Consider the following 23,293-nt stretch of genomic DNA (forward strand, 5'->3'; position numbering starts at 1 on the left):
TTTTTTTTGTTATACGCAGCATCCAAAAACACAGTTTTTACCCCCAGTGAAATTCTTTCAGAGACTGCAAGCAGATCCCACTGGGCTGATCACCGAACATACCAGAGTACTCCGATGCTCTATCTAGTGGTTTACATACTTACAGTACCTGAACAGAAGTCGAACGCTGAGGTTTTTTTTTTAAAAGTCCATGTTCAGTACAAACCCCGAACTTTACAGTCCAGATTCACTCATCTATACCTATAAACCGGATCATTTGTAATATCCAGAATACCCTTTAGATCCATTTCTGTATCATAGAGTAAATAATATGTATGTGTACTTGAAGAATTGATAACACTTTCTTTTTCAATAAATTCTTTAATAAAAATTTTGTGATATAGTGTACATCATGTAGAAGCCACATTTATGATACAAGTGTACAGTATAGACATAACATTCATATGAAGACTAGAACATGGTAAGTACTGGTAACAGTGCATATATAGATAAGTAGTACATATATGAAGTTTAACTGAATATAGTGGGTTATATCATTTTTTCCTGTTTTAATAATTTCAAACCATCCTAAAATTCATGGTACAATATACAATCAGTAATGAGCACACTATAATTACATATATACATCTTCAGAGCGATAGTAAGGACTTAAATTCTTTCAAATATCCAAGGCTCAGATGATATTGTTGTTTTGAGCCCAGGTGATGAATTCCTGTGGATGGAGAATAAGAGATGATTAGTCGTGTGCTATTTCCCCACGTGTAGTACAGTTTGTAGTGTGAACATGGCTTTAAGCATTAGGAAAACTTGACCATTCTGCTTTTTTGGGCTTTAGAGATGTAAATCTGCACAACTTAAACCATTATTCTCATGGTAAAAAGAGATGGTAGATCCTAGCACGGCAGCTGTCATATGCCTTAGACCTGTTTCACACGTCAGTGATTCTGGTACGTTTGTGCTTTTTTTTAAAAGTACCAGAATCACTGACATACGCAGACCCATTAAAATGAATGGGTCTGCTCACACATCAGCGATTTTTCACTGCACGTGTCTCCATGCGGCGTACCCGCGTGTCCGTGATTGCCGCACGGAGACATGTCCATTTTTTTCTGGCATCACTGATGTCCCACGGACCACGCAGTGGTGTGGTCCGTGAAACACGTGCCAAAAAAAAACCGTGCTTTTAAAATAAAAATCATTTTTACTCACCCGGCTCCAGCGATGTCCTCTGCAGCCCGTGCAGCTTGTTGCTTCTGAGCCGGCTCATTACTGTCGCGCATATTCATGATGCACGACACAGCCGACCCGGAAGCAGCTGCTGCAGGGGTCAGCGCCGGCCGGATGCTGCACCGTGGGAGCGATCAGCACCAAGGAGAGCGGGAGCGCGCACAGGTGAGTTAATCTCTAAGTGCAATCACGGGCCACGGAGGGACATGTGCGTGTTTTTACGCCAGTGAAAAACTTCAGTGTTTTTCACTGACGTGTGAAACGGGCCTTAAGACTACTTTACACACTACGATATCGGTCCCGATATCGCTAGTGTGGGTACCCGCCCCCATCTGTTGCGCGACACGGGCATATCGCTGCCCGTGCCGCACATCATCGCCCACAGCCGTCACACATACTTACCTGTCCGGCGACGTCGCTGTGACCGGCGAACCGCCTCCTTTCTAAGGGGGCAGTCCGTGCGGCGTCACAGCGATGTCACTGAAACGTCACTGAACCGCCGCCCAATAGCAGCGGAGGGGCGGAGATGAGCGGGACGTAACATCCCGCCCACCTCCTTCCTTCCGCATAGCGGCCGGGAGGCAGGTAAGGGGAGCTTCCTCGTTCCTGCGGCGTCACACGCAGCGATGTGTGCTGCTGCAGGAACGAGGAACAACCTCGTTACTGCTGCAGTAACGAGATTTGAGAATGGACCCCCGTGTCGCCGATTAGCGATTTTGCACGTTTTTGCAACGATGCAAAATCGCTTATCGGTGTCACACGCAACGGCATCGCTAATGCGGCCAGATGTGCGTCACGAATTCCGTGACCCCAACGACTCCGCATTAACGATGTCGTAGCGTGTAAAGCCCGCTTTAGTGACAGTCAAGGTAAGATTTTCCCATCGAAAACTAGCTTTTGAAAACAAGCATATATGGCGGCCTAACAATCAGTTATTGATGCAGTAATTGGGTTCAGTTGAACCTGCTGCCTTAAAAATACTATTTTTTGTTATTAAAATTGCATTTAGTTGATAGATTCGTTTTACAGTAACTATTCATAGGTACTTGGAAAACAGATCCTTTCATTTCTTTTCTATGTTGAAGCCTTAGATTCGGTGCACACCAGTACAGTGTATACAATACAATGGCAGCGCTGCAACTTCCGGGTCACATGCTCCGGTCACATAACAGCATGTGACCGGCGTTTGTTGCGCTGCCATTGTACTGTTTACACTGTACTGACGTGCACCGAATGTGGCAAACCGGCGAAAAGCCGGACGTGTGAAATCGGCCTTAGAGGATAAGTAAAAAAAATATAGATTAGCAGCTTAAAGAAATGTCACCCACCTTATGAGGACCAAAGTCGCAAGGTTATTATTAGATTGACTATAACAGCTTTGGCAGTCAGCATCCTCAGCCCAAAGACTGACAGCGACAACATGTTCAATCCTGGGTCTGTGAAGAAGTAAAGCACAGATATTAGGAAAGCATTGTCAGTTACTTTTAATTATTTACAATCAGCCTAAAAAAAATACTGTATCTAAGATATTCTAATTACACGCATCTAAGATATTCTAATTACACGCTTAGTTGTACTCAATGCTGTAATAACTCCAGCAATGATATATTTGATATCTTTTGTGTAGTCATGCTTTATATTTACAAGAATATGACATCTAGATCATAGTTCACATTGGTGGCGTTGTCAGTTTAGCGGGAGCCATGATCGACAGGACAGATCCAGTGGCCTAACTAGAAACTCATTAGCCCCAATGCAAAATCTCTAATAGGACCCACAACCATCAAGGATCTGTTATAGTATTGGTCTTCACAATGGGTTAATGGGACCTGTTGAGTTTTCCCTAAGCTCCAGATTCAGGGTGCAACTGCAACCCCTACACCTTGGACAGATCCTATTGACTTTCTGTTTATGGTACTGCATACAATACTGGAGAATGCTGGGCAGAAAGAATACTGGAAGTTGTATAACAGGGAAAACCAAAGATGGGGGGCACCAGCTATGAAATAGGGATCAGCCATATGCATACCATGATAGCTATAACAAGGAGAGGGGGGCACCAGCTATGAAATAGGGGTCATCCATATGCATACCATGATATTTATAACAAGGAGAGGGGGGCACAAGCTATGAAATAGGGGTCAGCCATATGCATACCATGATAGCTATAAAAAGGAGAGGGGGGCACCAGCTATGAAATATTGGTTAGCCATATGCATACCATGATAGCTATAACAAGGAGAGGGGGGCACCAGCTATGAAATATTGGTTAGCAATATGCATACCATGATAGCTATAACAAGGAGAGGGGGGCACCAGCTATGAAATAGGGGTCAGCCATATGCATACCATGATAGCTATAACAAGGAGAGGGGGGCACCAGCTATGAAATAGGGGTCAGCCATATGCATACCATGATAGCTATAACAAGGAGAGGGGGGCACCAGCTATGAAATAGGGGTCAGCCATATGCATACCATGATAGCTATAACAAGGAGAGGGGGCCACCAGCTATGAAATAGGGGTCAGCCATATGCATACCATGATAGCTATAAGAAGGAGAGGGGGCCACCAGCTATGAAATGGGGGTCAGCCATATGCATACCATGATAGCTATAACAAGGAGAGGGGGCCACCAGCTATGAAATAGGGGTCAGCCATATGCATACCATGATAGCTATAAGGAGAGGGGGCCACCAGCTATGAAATGGGGGTCAGCCATATGCATACCATGATAGCTATAACAAGGAGAGGGGGGCACCAGCTATGAAATAGGGGTCAGCCATATGCATACCATGATAGCTATAACAAGGAGAGGGGGGCACCAGCTATGAAATAGGGGTCAGCCATATGCATACCATGATAGCTATAACAAGGAGAGGGGGGCACCAGCTATGAAATAGGGGTCAGCCATATGCATACCATGATAGCTATAACAAGGAGAGGGGGGCACCAGCTATGAAATAGGGGTCAGCCATATGCATACCATGATAGCTATAACAAGGAGAGGGGGGCACCAGCTATGAAATAGGGGTCGGCCATGTGCATACCATGATAGCTATAACAAGGAGAGGGGGGCACCAGCTATGAAATAGGGATCAGCCATGTGCATACCATGATAGCTATAAGAAGGAGAGGGGGCCACCAGCTATGAAATGGGGGTCAGCCATATGCATACCATGATAGCTATAACAAGGAGAGGGGGCACCAGCTATGAAATAGGGGTCAGCCATATGCATACCATGATAGCTATAACAAGGAGAGGGGGGCACCAGCTATGAAATAGGGGTCGGCCATGTGCATACCATGATAGCTATAACAAGGAGAGGGGGGCACCAGCTATGAAATAGGGGTCAGCCATATGCATACCATGATAGCTATAACAAGGAGAGGGGGCACCGGCAATGAAATAGGGTTCAGCCATATGCATACCATGATAGCTATAACAAGGAGAGGGGGCCACCAGCTATGAAATAGGGGTCAGCCATATGCATACCATGATAGCTATAACAAGGAGAGGGGGGCACCAGCTATGAAATAGGGGTCAGCCATATGCATACCATGATAGCTTTAACAAGGAGAGGGGGGCACCAACTATGAAATAGGGACCAGCCATATGCATACCATGATAGCTATAACAAGGAAAAAGAAAAGAGTATGCAAAAAAAGAGAGGATCACAAATTAAATAGAAAAAAAATAAATGCTTTAGCCAAAAATCATACAGAATGCAAAAAAATACAAAAAAATCGGGGATCATCAATTAAATACAAAAAAAGTTTATTAATGAAAACATACATAACATTTTATTAACAAGTTTATTAATGAAAACATACATAACGTTTTTTTGGCTGAAGCATTCATTAAAAAACTTTCTTGTATTTATTTAATTGGTGATCCCCTATTTTTTGCATTCTGTATTGTTTTTTGGGCTGAAGCATTCATTATTTTTTGTATTTCATTATTGGTGATCCCTTATTTTTCACATTCTCTTTTCTATTGCCTTGATATGGTTAGCCATGAGAACGCTCTGCAATGTGTGTACATGAGGACTAAAGACCCCGTCACACGCAATGACGTATTTAACGATATATTGCCGGTGTCACGGATTCCGTGACGCACATCCGGCATAGTTAGCGGCGGCGTTGCGTGTGACACCAACGAGCGACCGTTAACAATGGAAAATACTCACCAAATTGTCCATCGTTGACATGTCGTTCATTTTCAAAAAAACGTTGATTGTTAATGAGGACGCCGGTTGTTCGTCGTTCCCGAGGCAGCACACGTCACTATGTGTGACATTCCGGGAACGACGAACAACAGCTTACCTGCGGCCGCCGGCAATGAGGAAGGAAGGAGGTGGGCGGGATGTTACAGCCGCTCATCCCCGTTCCTCCGCTTCTATTGGGCGTCTGCTTAGTGACGCTGCTGTGACGCCGCACGAACCGCCCCCTTAGAAAGGAGGCGGTTCGCCGGCAACAGCGACGTCGCTAGGCAGATAAGTCCGTGTGACGGCTCCTAACAATTTTGTGCGCCACGGGCAGCGATTTGCCCGTGACGCACAAACGACGGGGGTGGGTGCTTTCACCAGCTATATTGCTAGCGATATCGCTGCGTGTCAAGCCCCCTTAACACTATTTCTGGCCATGTGATGACTTGTCTCCCGCATTTTTAGCAGTTTTCCCCTGGCTCTAGAAGTTTCAGCAGTTTCTTTGCTCCTTTCTGCTTTTTCTCCCTACAGCTTCCCTACTTCATACACTTCTATAGGGAGAAGGTGTAAATTGATGCCTCAGTGCTGACAAATTTATAGACACTTGTATTGTTAATTTTGGAAAAATATAAAAATGCAGCAATTATGTAAGTTAGTATGAAATGCAGCCACAGGATATTTGTTGGAAACTTACTTGTGCGGAAACGAGCACTGATTGTTAGAGATGAACAAGTAGTGTCTGTTTCATCTGAAAAATAAATGAGTAAATTGTGGTTACTAACGTAGTTATTCAAGAACTAAAATCATGTAAAAGTATATCTGTCCCTAATCATTAATATTATTATATGTGTAATAGAAGTAAGAAACCTACATTTATTTTATAACTGATGTAGCTATAGATGATTGATTCTAATGTTCGGTGCAGTCCTACTTTGTATGCTAAAGTGAAGGCCATAATAGGTTAATTATCAATATTACATACAACGGGATGGACTAAAATCATTCTCTAATCTGATTGATACATGTATTTATAAACAATAGATCAACATATGATAAATAGCAATTCTTTTATGTACAAACATATGTAATATACCTATTATGTTCTTTTCCTGCGGGACATCCTTCCCATTATACTTCACGTTACAGGACAGGTCCTTGGAGGGATTTTCATTGTCCCATATGACGGCGCTGTATCTCCACACATCATTGCTGGACTTATCCAGGGCAGATTTCTCATTCAGATTTATCAGCTTCTCATCTACAGACAATGTTCTGTTTGGTGTTGGGAAATCGGTGACCAGACAAACTGAGCTCGGGAGATCTGCGGCTGGATTGTCTGACTTCAGCTGATACACAGAAGGGATTGTGCGCTTTGTCCCTAAAAGAAAAAACAGGATAGAGGTTAATTGTTTATTCTGTGGTTACATGTACAAATATAATTTATATATTTGGTTGGTACAGTATCATGTTAATCAGTAAGTAAAACATCTCTCCACATATAATAGGAATTGAGACACTTGAGTACAGTACAGAAGAGGATTTTAACAGTCCTCAACATCTTTACATTGGAAATATATGTGGATGCTAAACTGTGTAGCTATTTTTGATCAGTGGAAAATTAATTGTATTATTATTACCCTGATAGAGAACGGTCCTAAATGGAGGAACCACTTTCTGTTAACTGGAAACAACCTATTGTACTTCACACAGTGTCTACAAGAATCAGACCTATTAATAACATACATAAATATATATTATATATTACACTATCTATTAATACAAAATATTTCTGCACCTATGAGTAACGGACAGACTTACTGAGACTGACGGACAGAAAAGTTCCTCTTCCAAATGTCAGTTTTCTGACACCATCATTATCACACTGGTGAACTTCCTTACACTATGGTTTGGCCACTGTGTAACATTTACGGATTGCTGAACAGCGCTTCACTACACAAGTAGCATTACATTATACAGGTCAATGGCTCAAAAAATATCTATATATCTATCCTTTAGACAAAACAAAAACCAGGAAAATTGTGGTTTACTCCGCTCTGCTGTACAAAGAATCACTCCAACTAATAAAAGCAATGGTGATTGTTTATTCTACGCGTTTCGAAGAGATATCCCCTCTTCTTCCTCAAGAAAATCCACCGATAAAAACTGTTTTTAAAAATTGTTTTTATCGGTGGATTTTCCTGAGGAAGAACAGGGGATATCTCTTCGAAACGCGTAGAATAAACCATTACCATTGCTTAAATTATTTGGAGTGATTCTTTGTACAGCAGCATGGAGTATACCCCAATTATCCTGGTTTTTGTTTTGCTTCTGCCTTTGGCACGTGGGATTGGCTGCAGCTGTTTTATGTCTCTATACTGGTTGTGAGTCTCACAACCTTTCCAGGTGAGCGGTTTTCCTATTAAAAAGTCACAATATTTTACACTGGTAAGACCCTATTGTGCTCCTTATATCCACAGCTTTTCCTATCCTTTGGACAGACTTTGCACTCTATTCCCCACCTTACCCATTAGCCTCATGTGATTTTTAACTTCCATGTCACTCACTGACGTTATATGAAGGATCCCAAACAGATGCAGTGTAGAGTAGGAGCCAGCAATTACAATGGCCATTCTAATATACCAAACGCCTCTAAAAAATGTTATGAGTCTTTTTTAGTTTGCCATTACAGTGTGCAACTATTATTCATTATGAACAAATACGCAGTTGTTCAGACTTCTGCAAGTGCTGCCAGTCTTTTTTTTATTTATCTATCTATCTATCTATCTATCTATCTATCTATCTATCTATCTATCTACGTATCCATCTATGTATCCATCTACACATCTATGTATCCATCCATCTATTTATCTATCTATCTATGTATCTATCTATATATCCATCTATCTATCTATGTATCCATCTACATATCTATCTATCTATCTATCTATCTATCTATCTATATATCCATCTACACATCTATGTATCCATCCACCTATTTATTTATCTATCTATCCATGTATCCATCGATATATCTATCTATCCATATACATATCCATCCATCTATTTATCTACGTATCCATCTACACATCTATGAATCCATCCATCTATTTATTTATCTATCTATCCATCTATATATCTATCTATCCATCTACATATCCATCTACTGTACATATCTATCCATCTATCTATCTATCCATTTTTCCAGCTATCCACCCATCCATCTATCCATCCATCTATCCATCCATCTGCCTCTATCTCTCCATCCGAATTTATATATGGCATATTTGTAAAAAAAAAAGTAATAATGTATATATATATATCCTACTTGCCAGGCTTATCCACATCTGTATAACAAGCTGTGTGCATTTGTCTTATTGTATTACCACCAATGATATTCCTTTTACTCTGTTTCCAAGGAAATATAATTTACTTAAAGGGGTTGTCTGGAAATTAAAATAAAAAACAGCTATAGGACAAATTTTGAAAAATCCCTGTCAATTCATTTAAGAAAACTAAAAGAAAAAAACTTCCCAAAATAATTTCAAGAATGTAAAAAAAATCTATTTTATTTTAAAATTGTCATGACTAATGTTGATGTTGCAGGGTCAAACTCACCAAGTGCCATCAATAGTCGTGTTCCTTGTCCAAATATGACTTTACCATAATTAGTATTTGCACTCTGGTTTACAGCTTGGCAAGAACACCCAGATATATGGATAGAGTAAATACCTTCAGATAATAATATGTACTGCTAGCTACAGAATGGTGAACAAGATTCTTTTCCTATTTCTAGTAAACTAATTTTTTCAGCCCTTCATTTGTTATGTATTCAATCAATTTTATCATTTGTGTTTAACCCATATCTACTTATACTAATGAAGCTTCATCAAAGCTATGTTCCTCGTTGAAACATTTAGTATTGGAGCAAAACAAGATTTTTCAATGAAAAATGAAGCTATGTGGACAAATGTGTTCCCATGGTAGCATATTATAAACAAACTGCCTAGTCAGATCTTATAATTCTATTGCCTTGCCTCATTGCCATTTTTGCTAAAGTATCCAAGAAAGTAGTGGAGATATTTCTAAGGTCTCCAATAGTTTATGGCCTTGTCTGGGATGTTTGAAGAATGAACTAACAGTTGGAATTGGTTTTCTTCCATACATATCCTGCTGTTAGCATGGGTTTTTTTAAGTAATCCAAACAAGGCCTTTCATAGAGTAAGTAAAAGTGAGTTGAAGTTTAGCTGAGCTATGTAATACATGTATTTTACAGAAAACATTCTCCACTACCATGTTGTTCCTCCACAGTTAGTGCATGCATAATCATACATGTACTCTATGGCTCCCGTACACCAATGGATGTGAACAGAGCGGAGTCCACGCATGCACTCTATCGTTCCAGGCACTTGGGACTTTGAGACCCCAGTTCTCAGGACCAGTGTCAATTCAAGAGGTTGGACCACACTGCTCATATATTTATCCCACATCCATTAGACAGGTAATACATTTTGTTTGATAACGTCTTATGGGTGAGAAAATCTGATTTATTGAAGTTAGCATTTTTCTTAATACTCATATTTTGTTAACTTATTATGAAATTTATCATCTGTCGATACATGTTTAATAAATGAAGAAGTCAAAATCTAGGGAAAAAAAATTAATAGTCAAAAATTTGAAGTAAAAAAAAATAACTTTCCATTTTTTGAGTATTACCTACTTATTGTGCAAATAATACTCCTTTTTATCTGAAGCACTCACCAGACTTAACCAAAACTTTTGTACCAGATCCAAAAATAAGTTTACCATATCCAACACCAGTATGCACAGTGGTAAACACGTGTGCAATAAGACATCCCCTGATAGTACAGTCAAGTAGCTCTATTTTCAAGATAACATACCGGATTGGAATTGAATTTTTGCTGCAGGTTCAAAATGGAGATTGTGGTTGAACTTGCAATATTTTTGTGCAAAATGTTGTGACTTATGATGTTTTTACACCTGTCTTAGCCAGCTCCACCAATTTTTTGACGTGTGGATGAAGCTCAGTTGGAACAAGATGCAACCAAATGAACCCAACAAATTCATCATCATTTACACATGGGGTCCCTAACCTTGAGAGCCACATTCAGCTCTGAGAGAGTGTCATGAGCCACATTCAGCTCTGAGAGAATGTTGCAAGACACATTCAGCTCTGAGAGAGAAATGCAAACAACATTCAGCTCGAGAGAAGGTTTCAAGCCACGTTCAGCTCTGAGAGAGTGTTTCAAGCCACATTCAGCTCTGAGAGAGGGTTTCAAGCCACATGCAGCTCTGAGAGAAGGTCGTGAGCTACATGCAGCTCTGAGAGAGGGTCACAAGCCACATTTAGCTCTTACCTCCATTCAGATCTGCACTTCTAAGCGGGGCCACTCACAAATGTTACCGTCTGGAGACCTGCTCTGCATAGCTGTTTACAAGACCTAGTGCAAATGCACATAGCTGACAGATATCCGCTAACTACACATCATGGGCCTGTAAGCTACATGTGGCTCCCGAGTCACAGGTTTTGTTTTGGACCCCTAATTACACATAAACAAGGCGTACATTCCGACAAAAATGTTTGTCAACCTCTGGTCAGCGTACATGTCTGGCTATGGTACATGGCAGATGAAAGATTCACCAAATTCATTAAAGAGCTCATGTCTCATATTAAATTTGCTTCATCTTCCATCATCTTCCTTAAAATAAATCGGGGCCTGATTGTCTAATGTGGTGATGGGATTTGGTTGTAGAAGAAAAATATATATTGAAAATATAAAAAATAAAAAATAAAAAGAGAAAAAAACATGGTTGGATTGTGTGGATTATTCTAATCAATCTTAATCTATTATTCTAATATTCTGTATTATCCTTAAAATATACAAACAAATTCACTGGTAAATTCTGGAGAGCAACTCACCTGGATTTACCCAAAGTTTAGTCCCTTTTCCAAATATAAGTTTGTCATTAACGTTATCACAGTGATGCACAGTACAGCAAGAATAGTTTATGTAGCCACATACAGTAGCGGTAACTTCAAAGGCCTCCATACGTACAACTACTGACTGATTGAGTTCTATTATTCTATGTATATATCAAGAGAATAATAATAGAACAATTCCATTTCCCCTGTAATTTTAGTCCTTTCAGCTCCATATTCAAAGTCAGTTTAATTAAAAAAAAAAGCCCACAGAAGTTCCACCTTCATTAAGATGTGTATAAATTGACTGTCTAAATGAATCAGGGCCTAAATATCTAATTAAATATAGTTATTGTGATTAATATGGTTGTAAAAGAATATATAGAAAGAATGTAGAAAAAATAGAAAACTGTTGGTTTAAGTTGTAGAGTATGTTCTAATCCTTCTGAAACTATTGTATTCATTTTCTGTATTGTCCTAAAAACATGCAAAATATAAATAATCATTGGGAAATACTAGAGGCCTCTCACCTGGATTTACCCAAAGTTTAGTCCCTTTTCCAAATATAAGTTTGTCATTCACATTATCACAGTGACTCGCAGTACAGCAAGAACGGTTTATGTACCACATGGTTGTCACTTCAGAAGCCAACATACACCTAGCTGTGATTGATTACCAATTATTTCTAATATTACAATTATTCATCATAAATTTCATAGTGCTTAAAAAAATATCCTTTCTTCCACTTTTATTTTGGGATTTATTTGTATCTTTTTATTCTAAATTAGTTTGCTCAGCTTCATATTTAAATCAGTTTAGTAAAAACAAAAAAAAGGAAACTAAAAAATTGTACTACTACCGACTGCACCACAAAAAGTGTAAAAAATATTTTGTGACGGTTTGTTTTTTGTGCAATGTGTTAAATGTGTTAAAACTTGATAAGATTTTTGGCTACATTTTGGGGCACATACAACATTTTCGTTCAATTCTTTTGTAAGACAAGATGAACAAAAAATGATGTAGGCATTTTTATGGCATTTCATGTGTGAGTGAAGTAACATCATTTTATTAATCAGGATGTCTTGCACCAAGTGAACTGGTGGACTCTTGTTGCCAGTTATTTGGCCGTGACATCACTATATTGTACTATTATTTATATTTGCAGAACTGGCTCACCTAATATGATGTGATAGTGCAGTGTTATAGTATAATGGTATTTTCCTACATATTTTAAATTCTCCATCAGACAGCATATATTAGACTGTGTTCTCCCTTAGAAAAGTTCAGTACTTCTAGGGAGTAGCTTACCAGGAAATTATCAAAATAACAACATGACTATACACAGTTCAGTTATATAAGTCTTATAATAGTCAAACATAATGTTTAACATTATATGTATTATATGTTTAAATATGGGCGTGTGTGTGTGTGTGTATATATACCGTATTTTTCGCTTTATAAGACGCACTTTTGTTCCCCCAAATTTTGGGGGAAAGTAGGGGGTGCGTCTTATAATCCGAATATACGGGGGGGGGTGTATATATATATATATACACACACTACAGAGTCCAGGGGAGGTGCGGGCAGCTCTGGAGCTCTGCTGGGGATCTTGTGAAAGCTGGGAGCAGCAGACTTTGATCTCCTGCACCCGCTCATATAATATGCACAGCTGCTGTCCACCACCATGGTGCTGAAAGTGCACCGCGGCGATAGGCTGGGGCAGCAGTGTATATTATATCTGCCTGCCCCTTCTTTGATTGCACATGCCCCCTCCCCCGTGTTAGCTATGTCCCCTATGCTGCTGCAAACAGTAAAATAATAAACTTTTTACTCACCTCCTCCAGCGTGTCTGCCAGGCCTCCCTCCTGCTGCTGTGATAAGGCACAAGAGATTTCACTCTGCCGTGCCGATCACATGACCGGCCGAGAACCAGGAAATGCAGGAGGCCGGAGATCAACCCCGAGGAGGGGGACACAGACAGGACAATGCTGGAGAAGGTAAGGAAAGTTTATTTTCCTAAAAGCAGCAGCATGGGGCGATATATAACACAGGGAGCTGTGTGCCAGCAATAGTGGGCCATGTGCCGCTACATGGGGCCGTGTGCCGCCACATGGGGCCATGTGCCAGCAATAGTGGGCCGTGTGCCGCCACATGGGGCCATGTGCCAGCAATAGTGGGCCGTGTGCAGCCACATGGGGCCGTGTGCCGCCACATGGGGCCGTGTGCCGCCACATGGGGCCGTGTGCCGCCACATGGGGCCGTGTGCCGCCACATGGGGCCATGTGCCAGCAATAGTGGGCTGTGTGCAGCCACATGGGGCCATGTGCCGCCACATGGGGCCATGTGCCAGCAATAGTGGGCTGTGTGCAGCCACATGGGGCCGTGTGCCACCACATGGGGCCATGTGCCGCCACATGGGGCCATGTGCCAGCAATAGTGGGCTGTGTGCAGCCACATGGGGCCGTGTGCAGCCACATGGGGCCGTGTGCCGCCACATGGGGCCGTGTGCCGCCACATGGGGCCGTGTGCCGCCACATGGGGCCGGGTGCCGCCACATGGGGCCGTGTGCCGCCACATGGGGCCGGGTGCCGCCACATGGGCCATGTGCCAGCAATAGTGGGCTGTGTGCAGCCACATGGGGCCGTGTGCCGCCACATGGGGCCATGTGCCAGCAATAGTGGGCCGTGTGCCGCCACATGGGGCCATGTGCCAGCAATAGTGGGCCGTGTGCAGCCACATGGGGCCGTGTGCCGCCACATGGGGCCGTGTGCCGCCACATGGGGCCGGGTGCCGCCACATGGGGCCATGTGCCAGCAATAGTGGGCTGTGTGCAGCCACATGGGGCCATGTGCCGCCACATGGGGCCATGTGCCAGCAATAGTGGGCTGTGTGCAGCCACATGGGGCCGTGTGCCACCACATGGGGCCATGTGCCGCCACATGGGGCCATGTGCCAGCAATAGTGGGCTGTGTGCAGCCACATGGGGCCGTGTGCAGCCACATGGGGCCGTGTGCCGCCACATGGGGCCGTGTGCCGCCACATGGGGCCGTGTGCCGCCACATGGGGCCGGGTGCCGCCACATGGGGCCATGTGCCAGCAATAGTGGGCTGTGTGCAGCCACATGGGGCCGTGTGCCGCCACATGGGGCCATGTGCCAGCAATAGTGGGCTGTGTGCAGCCACATGGGGCCGTGTGCAGCCACATGGGGCCGTGTGCAGCCACATGGGGCCATGTGCCAGCAATAGTGGGCCGTGTGCAGCCACATGAGGCCATGTGCCAGCAATAGTGGGCCATGTGCCGCCACATGGGGCCGTGTGCCGCCACATGGGGCCGTGTGCCGCCACATGGAGCCATGTGCCAGCAATAGTGGGCCGTGTGCAGCCACATGGGGCCGTGTGCCGCCACATGGGGCCGTGTGCCGCCACATGGGGCCATGTGCCAGCAATAGTGGGCCGTGTGCAGCCACATGGGGCCGTGTGCAGCCACATGGGGCCGTGTGCAGCCACATGGGGCCGTGTGCAGCCACATGGGGCCGTGTGCAGCCACATGGGGCCGTGTGCAGCCACATGGGGCCGTGTGCAGCCACATGGGGCCGTGTGCAGCCACATGGGGCCGTGTGCAGCCACATGGGGCCGTGTGCAGCCACATGGGGCCGTGTGCAGCCACATGGGGCCGTGTGCCGCCACAGTGGGCCGTGTGCCGCCACAGTGGGCCGTGTGCCGCCACAGTGGGCCGTGTGCCGCCACAGTGGGCCGTGTGCCAGCCACAGTGGGCTGTGTGCCAGCCATAGAGGATGTGTGCCAGGCATAGGGGACATGTGGCATCACTGGGCCATATCCAGATTCAGAGGGCTAATTTTAGGATGGGGGGGGCTATGAGGGACATATACCCTATATGATTTGTCAGACGGACACTGGCATTATAAGACGGACCCCATTTATTAAAAAATTCTCTATTCCTTCACCAAATTTGGGGGTGCGTCTTATAATCAGGTGCGTCTTATAAAGCGAAAAATACGGTATATATATATATATATATATATATATATATATATATATACACACACATGTATACATAGACTTATAGTACGGATATTCTATTGATTAAAAATTGACCACTTTTCCAGACATCCCAACTTACTTGGTGTGACCTTTAGTTGTGTTCCAGTAACAAATCTCAGCTTGGTACCTGCTTCCACACCAGTTCACACCATTGCAAATACAATTCAATAATCATACATGCAGTTGTTGGTATGTGTTTTTTTCAGCCAGGGCCCAAAGTGTCTTCAAATTAAATCGATTATACAATTATCACTCTGATCAACCATGATCAGAGTGTCAGCTTAGTGTGATCTGAATCTTTCAGGTGAGGAAAAGATGAAGAACAAAACTTCTTCATCCTCTCCATTCTGTGAGTTTGCGGAAATGTCATCCGATTGCAAGCCAATGATTTAGACTTGAATTGGTATGCGCCATCCGAAAAACACTGCCAATGACAGCATGTTGCCCTTTTTTCCCCATGTCAAATGGGTATGAGAAAAAAAGGGCTCATCGGCACTGGACTATAGTACAACATTGTAGAGTGTGCAATTCGATAAAATATCGCCCGATGTATACACTTGTGTGAACTAACCCTAAAGGAAAGTCTAATACTAGTCTTGTTGGTATCTACTACAACATAACGCTGTTTTAAACACTATACAAGGTTTGCTTTGCAGCAAGTTTGATGCCCACTTCATACTAGACAAACTGTAATGTCTAATCTGATCTTGATCTATAGTATTTATCAGTTGTAGTTAATAAGTATTTTTTGTGAAATTGTTAGAAAAAAAATAATTTTAATGGATTCTAATTTACATACACACATTGGTAGGGCTGTATTGTAATTCTATCAATGTGTGCTACACTTTTTCATTAATTTGATCTGTCATTAAAACAATAGCATAAATAATTCTAAAATTAAAAAATATCATATTTAATATAAATGATTTTGGGTCATACACTGTAATACTCACTAAGTAACACAGTTAGAGAAGTTCCATGTGCAAATATCAGTTTTCTACCAGCAAATTCACACAGTGATAGTTTCCCTTTCATTTTCTGTATACAGTTAAATGTTTCACTTAACAGATGGGTTGGCCAGTATCTAAGTATAGTCTATATTGGACTTACTAGCAGCAAATATTATCTTGTTTGATATTCCTCATTTGCCCTATAACCTTACATCATTGCAAAATTAAATGTTCTAATACATGATTTAAGACAAACATCATCCATAATTTTAAACTGCAAATTCTGTCTCCAAGACTTTTCCTGTGCTGCATCTGTTCTCTAGAATGCACTTCCCCAGATTATTCTGTTAATTCCCAATGTCTACAGTCTTATGCATCCCCTAAAATCACATTTTTTTAGACAGGCCTAACACTCCATTCTGCTAATCTAACTTTTCCCAGTTCCTCTCTTCCTACATTTCTCCTCAGAATTTCCTCCTTTCTTTCATCAGTTTTCTCCGCACTTCATGCACTCACTAGAACTTTATTTCTCTACATATACAAATACTGGCTGGGGATTGGTTTATGCACCTGTAAACGTGTAACCCTATTTATTATCCGATTGAATTTTGCTGCAGGTTTAAAATAACGACTGAGGCCCCAATTCATCAAGCAGTTTTTGCCAGAATTTTGACATAACACAGCTTGAAATGTTGATAAATTTGCGCAAACGTTTTGTAATTTTTGGTGTCTTGGCCAGCTCTACCTTCTTTTCTAAAAGTGGGTGGAGTTCAGATGGGATGTGCCATTGACAACTAATCCCAAAAAATATATAATAATTTACACAAATTTCATAAATTTACACAATTTGGTTGTAATTTACACAAAGTTTGATAAACGTGTACACCAGTTCTTGGCTGCTGTACATGCCTGATGGTAGATATAACAGGTGACAGACATGGCAGGTGATAGACATGCCAAGTTCATTAAAGATTTTATGAATTTGTGGCATCTTACACCGGCACTCCCTTCATTAATAGTGGTATACAAAACACCAGTCTTGATTCTGGGCCTGAATGTCTAATTAAACATAATTGTGGTGATGATATTTGGTTGTAGAAGAAAAACCTATAACTGAAAATGTACAAAAATATAGATAAAAGAGAAAAACGGTTCCTTGTAGGGTATAATCTAAACAACCTCAATCTAATATCTTAATATTCTGGGGGGTATTTAAAATATGCAAACACTTAACATTTCTACAGGCCAACTCTTCTTTTTAAGCACTAATTGCACTTTGCCCTTAGATGTGAGCACCTTTCATATCTGTTGTTAGGGCAAGGCAGGGCAGGTGAGGGACAGTCTTCGGAGAGTGGGGGCGCCATATCGTTTATTTTTAGGGTGCCGGCCTCTGCGTAAGGTACTGGACAGGAGGAAGATATATTCTTGGGGTGCGACCTTAACCCTCCTCCCTTTTGCTGTGCACTAGTCATTTGTGTGTATTTTTGGATGTTTTTAAAAAAATTTGATAGAATAAAGTTGATGATTTTAATAATTATTATAATATTTAGTTCATGCAACATTTCCCCTTGATTATAATTATTGGCCAACTCACCTGGATGTACCCAAAGTTTAGTCCCTCTTCCAAATATAAGTTTGTTAACATTATCACAGTGACGCGCTGTACAGCAAGAATACTTTATGTGGCCACATACAGTAGTGGTACTCTCAAAGGCCTCCATAATTACAACTATTTCTGAGTGATTATACATTATATCTATTATGGTGGTTATATATATTATCAAGAGTATAAAGAAAAAACTATAATTTTGTAATTATTTATCTTATTAGTCTTTCAGCTCCATATTCAAAATTAGTTTTATAAAAAAAATGTACTAAAATTGAAACATGCGCAAAATTAAAAGTGGCTCACACTTCTTAATACATTAGGCACTTTTATTTTAATGCTGGATTCATTAAGGCTGGCATGTAAAACTCCAGTCTAAATGAATAAGGACCTGAATGTCTAACTAAATTCTATTTCTACCAAGGTTTTCATTGTAGCGATAGATTCAGATGTAAAAAAAATATCTAACTGAAAATATGCAAAAATATATATAAATAGGGGTAATGTGCTTGGATTGCAGTGTGTATTCTTATCCTATCAATCTGAATCCACTATCTTAATATTCTGTATTACCCATAAAATATACAATTAAAAAAATTGGAAAATTCTAGACACCACTCACCTGGATTAACCCAAAGTTTAGTCCCTTTTCCAAATATTAGTTTGGCATTAAGATTATCACAGTGACTCGCAGTACAGCAAGAATGGTTTAAGGGCCACATACAGTAGTCGTAACACAGACCTCCATATTTATAGCTACTAATTTCCATAGTATATGAATAGTATAAAAATAGTTCTATCTTCCTGTTTGTTTGTTTTTTCAATCTTTTAATTAATTTATTTGTCGTTTTCACTCCATTTTTGCTTCATATTCAAATTTAGTTTAATAATAAAAAAAACAGCTGGACCATACAGTGCAAGCACTTTTTTAGCTTTTGTGTCCCCCTCACTTTCTTATAGATTATTAGCTTGGGATCAGGGTCCTCTCTCTTGTTTCAATTGAAGAATTAAGTGTTGCTGAGTAATGTCTGACATTGTTTGTACAAGTTCCCTCTGATTTGTAAAAGGCTGCAGAATATGTTGGAGCTAAAGAAGTGCAATTAATACTATTATTATTAGTAGTAGTAGTATTATTAGTATTATTATTATTACAATTATTATTATTATTATTGTGTTGACTAAATGTTTTCTACTTGCCAAAACTGATCTTCTATGACTACTAGTGATGAGCAAGCACTAACATGCTCGGGTGCTCGGTAATCGCAACAAGTAGTTGGATACTTTAATGGGCGCAACTCGTGTATCTAGTATAATGGGCGTCAATAGGGACCTCAAGCATTTTACCAGAAGATTTTGCTTGCGTTCCCCATTGACCTTCATTATACTCGATACACGAGTTGCACCCTTCTGAGCATCCAACTGCTTGTTACGAGTACTGCGCACCCAAGCATGATAGTGCTCGCTCATCATTAATAACTACAATTTACCAACATTGTAATTATTACTCATTTTTGACTTACTAAATGTATGATTGAGCACATTATGGAGCAATGAAATTAATGTGAATATGACCTATACAATTATTAACCTATATTGGGAGATCGTAATTTTAAATCAGGTACCCAAAAATAGCATTATCTCATATGTGTACTGTACATAAGAATCACATCATAATATTAATGTGCACTCACCAATATTCACTATTAACTTGGTTCCTTTTCCAAATATAAGTTTCCTACCAGTATCACACAGTGATACAACAGAGGTATAAAACATACACAGCTGAAACCTCAATTTCTTTTTTTTTTAATTTAAGTGTATATGAAATTGGATTATAAAGAACTCTGAAAGTGGCTAATCGAAACTCCATTTCTCCATTTTGCTTTAAGTAAAGGGATTTATTGGCTTTATCCCTGAAGGTGTTTTCCAATAAAGTGATGGTATATAACTAGACATGCCATCACTTACTGATCTGTGGGGGTCCTCAGAGGGAACAATCAAGATCATTGTCTCAAGACTGCTGCACCTTTCGATGTTTTTCTTGCACAGGGATACTACAGGTTACTCCTTGTCTAATTAACTAGGACACAACCCTATACACTTGAACAGAATAGCCATTCTCCTCCCATCATCCCTCTTTGTTTTGGAAATGATAGGTTTGACCCCGCCTAACTCTAGTGTAATGGAATTCTATCTGTCAAAGACGGCTTGATTATCAATTCAATTTCTTGGACTGTACGGCATTATACTATAAAAGCAAAGATAAACTAATTCCCAAGATTAAAAACATTTTCTGTAAATGTCTATGGGTTGTGTAATGTTATACTCACTGTGCAGCACAATTAGAGTTGTTCCAGACCCAAATATGAGTTTTCTTGCATTATAGTCACACAGTGATTTGTTCCCTTACATTGAACACTATATGAATAAAGGTTCACTATATACAGCTAGTACGTACCATAGCAGAATCTATAGCACACTTACTTTGTGTCACAAATAATTGTGTTCTGGTACCAAATATGAGCTTTTTGGATGCTCCCCAATTTACACAATAGTTTACACCTTTGCAAATATACATAACTAAAGGTGCCCACACATGTAACATGGCTGTAGGCTGAAAGCTCACTTAGCTGGCAGCTTTTTCTCTACATTATATGAACGTTTGGTTTGGGATTGAGGAGAAAGCTTCTGCCAGAAACCTATGGTGGTGGTTTATATCCCATAAGAACAATAACATCAGGCTACCTGGGCCTTCTCTCCCCGACATCATCTGTTTGAGGAGTCGTGAGGACTGTAATCACATTAGATGGTTGTCTTCTCACTACGAAATTGACAGGTATGGCCAACTTTAATCTGTGTGTTGGCCTTTACCTCTGACCAGTTGGTTTATAGCTGCCAAAATTGATATCAAACTACTTTTGCCAATAGGTTTTACTTTACTCTATTAAAACATTAATGAATATCTATTCCTAGTTATGGTTTGATGTCTTTTTATGTCTTTTGTCTTTTTTTACTATTAATTTGGTTCCAAATTTACCCTTTCTAAGATTATCAAAGGTGATATACCATATAAAAAACCTGGCTAAACATAGAATAGATCAGTATGCGTGAACTAATAAAGATATGAAGGAAAAATAAATATATTTAGTGCTAAGGAATGATCTCAATTAAACCAATAAAGTAAAACAACAGTATAATGCATTATAATTTGAGTTGTCCAAAGTTATAATCTCAATACAATTCTCTCTACTGTTTACACTTTATCTTCATTAAACTCTATAATCATTCTACAAGTTTTCTGATGCCTCAAAACGTGACTCATTATTGGGACTTATTCTTGGTTGCTGTTATTTCATGATCTTAAATGATCCTTATTTAAATTATTATTATTACTTATGTATTGATTTTATTGTTTGTAATCAAACAATAAAAGTATTTCTAAAAAAAGAAATGTAAAAAAAAACATGGCAAATTATCACTTATCATAAGAGAATATAATATTAGGTATAAGTATTAGTGTACACTTACCAATATTTACTATTAACTTAGTCCCTTTTCCAAAAGTCAGCTTGTTAAGATTATTACACAGTGATATAGTGCAGGGCAATAACAGACGCACTCACCATATGTATACACTCATACACACATATTTCTCCGAGGGAAAAAAGGACTTCAGTCAAAGTGAAAGCAGCACTCATCACTATAAATATATGAAACTGTTTAAAAATTAAATTTGATTTATTTTACTTTAGCTTTATCTATTTTTTTTACCTATTTATATATAATCTTATTATATCAGACGGGAACAGTGAGATAATCCCAAAGATCTCGGATTATATTGTCAGATAGGGGAGAACTCATTCTGTGGCTGATTATAGTGAACTATGAACTATGAGAACATTTAGATTTTTTTTCTTCAAATGGTTAAATTGATACTATTTGTCTAGTTTGTTTTACATATTTATATTCTGGAACAATCATTAAAATATATTACTTAATCCCATTTTTACACTTCGAATGACTAGTAGGGTTAGCAATGATTGACTTACTGGGAATGACATTCACTTTGTTTCCTGAGCCAAATGATATCTTCCAACCAGCAGTTTCTCACACTGAGAAGGCTCATTACATTAACCTTACATGACAGAACTAGAATGTGTAAAATATGCTATATACCTATACAAGGGAGTGGGAATAATTGAGCCCATTGCACTGCGTTAGCAATAATTATCACAATTTTTTGGGGTTTCATACACTGCGGACACAAATAGATAAGGGCCCTGATGCAAGAACAGTATATGGGCCCATAACTAATCAAAATGTACAATTCAACCTGTTTTGGTAGTAGAAATGGGCCCCCAACATCTTGTACCAATGACATGCCCAACCCTGGTTGCAAATATGGAGCCTGAGAATGGGCAGACGTTTTACTGCCCATGACTGTAAATGAGGTATCTTCATGGCATTGAACATTTTGTGTAATATTGTTCTATCTTAAGGCTACTTTCCCTTTCTCATATCTCATTTACTCTCAGACCCCATATATGCAACCTGAAAACTGTTATAAGTTTTGCTAAAGGGGTACAATGGGCTCCATATTTCCCATTCCCTTGAAACGACATAGGGATCAGCTTCATAATTTAGTAATTGGAATGTTTATTGTTTCCAGTTCTTTCATTCAATATAAAAACTTGCTATTACCCCACCTCTGGCCTGATTATCACCCATCATTTAGTATTAGTATGCATTTGATTATTCTTAGTAAAAAACATTCTAAAACCAAAACTAATTCATTATTATTTGCTTTTTCCACATATCACAATGTGTAATAACTGTGATACTTACTAGGTGACACAATTAGGGTAGTTCCTGATCCAAATAGAAGTTTACTGGTGCTATAGTCACACAATGATATGTTCCCTTTCAATAAACTACAGCTTTTCATTTGCAATATCTTATACCAGGACATCAGTAAAGTTAGATTAGGATCATTATTGACCTATTATACATGTGCATAATTGCAGCACATTCCTGATGGCTGGTGTGATCAGGAGGCAGTTTTACTGTAGACTTAAATTATAAGTCCATTATATCCATTTATTTATATGTAGTTAACCTCTGTCCATACTATGTTCTATTGATGGTCTTATAGAGCAAACACTAAACATTTCCTAAATGTAATGAATGTATTGTTCTTTATATTTATATGTATTGTATTCTTTATATTACTTTATATACAGTATATTATTGCTTTACTGTGTAATATTTATATAATTGCTATGTATGCATACTGTACATTCAAA

At 39.9% G+C, this 23,293-nt stretch overlaps 1 protein-coding gene across 1 annotated transcript in view; it reads right to left on the bottom strand.

The window, feature by feature from the left end:
- Positions 1-364: 364 nt before the first annotated feature.
- Positions 365-23,293, bottom strand: part of LOC142296919 (M1-specific T cell receptor alpha chain-like) — a 713,655-nt gene continuing 690,726 nt past the window's right edge. The window contains exons 4-7 of the mRNA XM_075341045.1: positions 6,529-6,813; positions 6,130-6,183; positions 2,556-2,663; positions 365-712 (exon numbers count right to left, since the gene is read on the bottom strand). Of these exons, the coding sequence (XP_075197160.1) occupies positions 2,557-2,663; positions 6,130-6,183; positions 6,529-6,813 (446 nt within the window). The 3' untranslated portion in view covers positions 365-712; position 2,556. The remainder of the gene's footprint in view (positions 713-2,555; positions 2,664-6,129; positions 6,184-6,528; positions 6,814-23,293) is intronic.

Source organism: Anomaloglossus baeobatrachus, chromosome 1 (assembly GCF_048569485.1).
Source record: "Anomaloglossus baeobatrachus isolate aAnoBae1 chromosome 1, aAnoBae1.hap1, whole genome shotgun sequence".
Lineage (NCBI taxonomy): Eukaryota > Metazoa > Chordata > Amphibia > Anura > Aromobatidae > Anomaloglossus > Anomaloglossus baeobatrachus.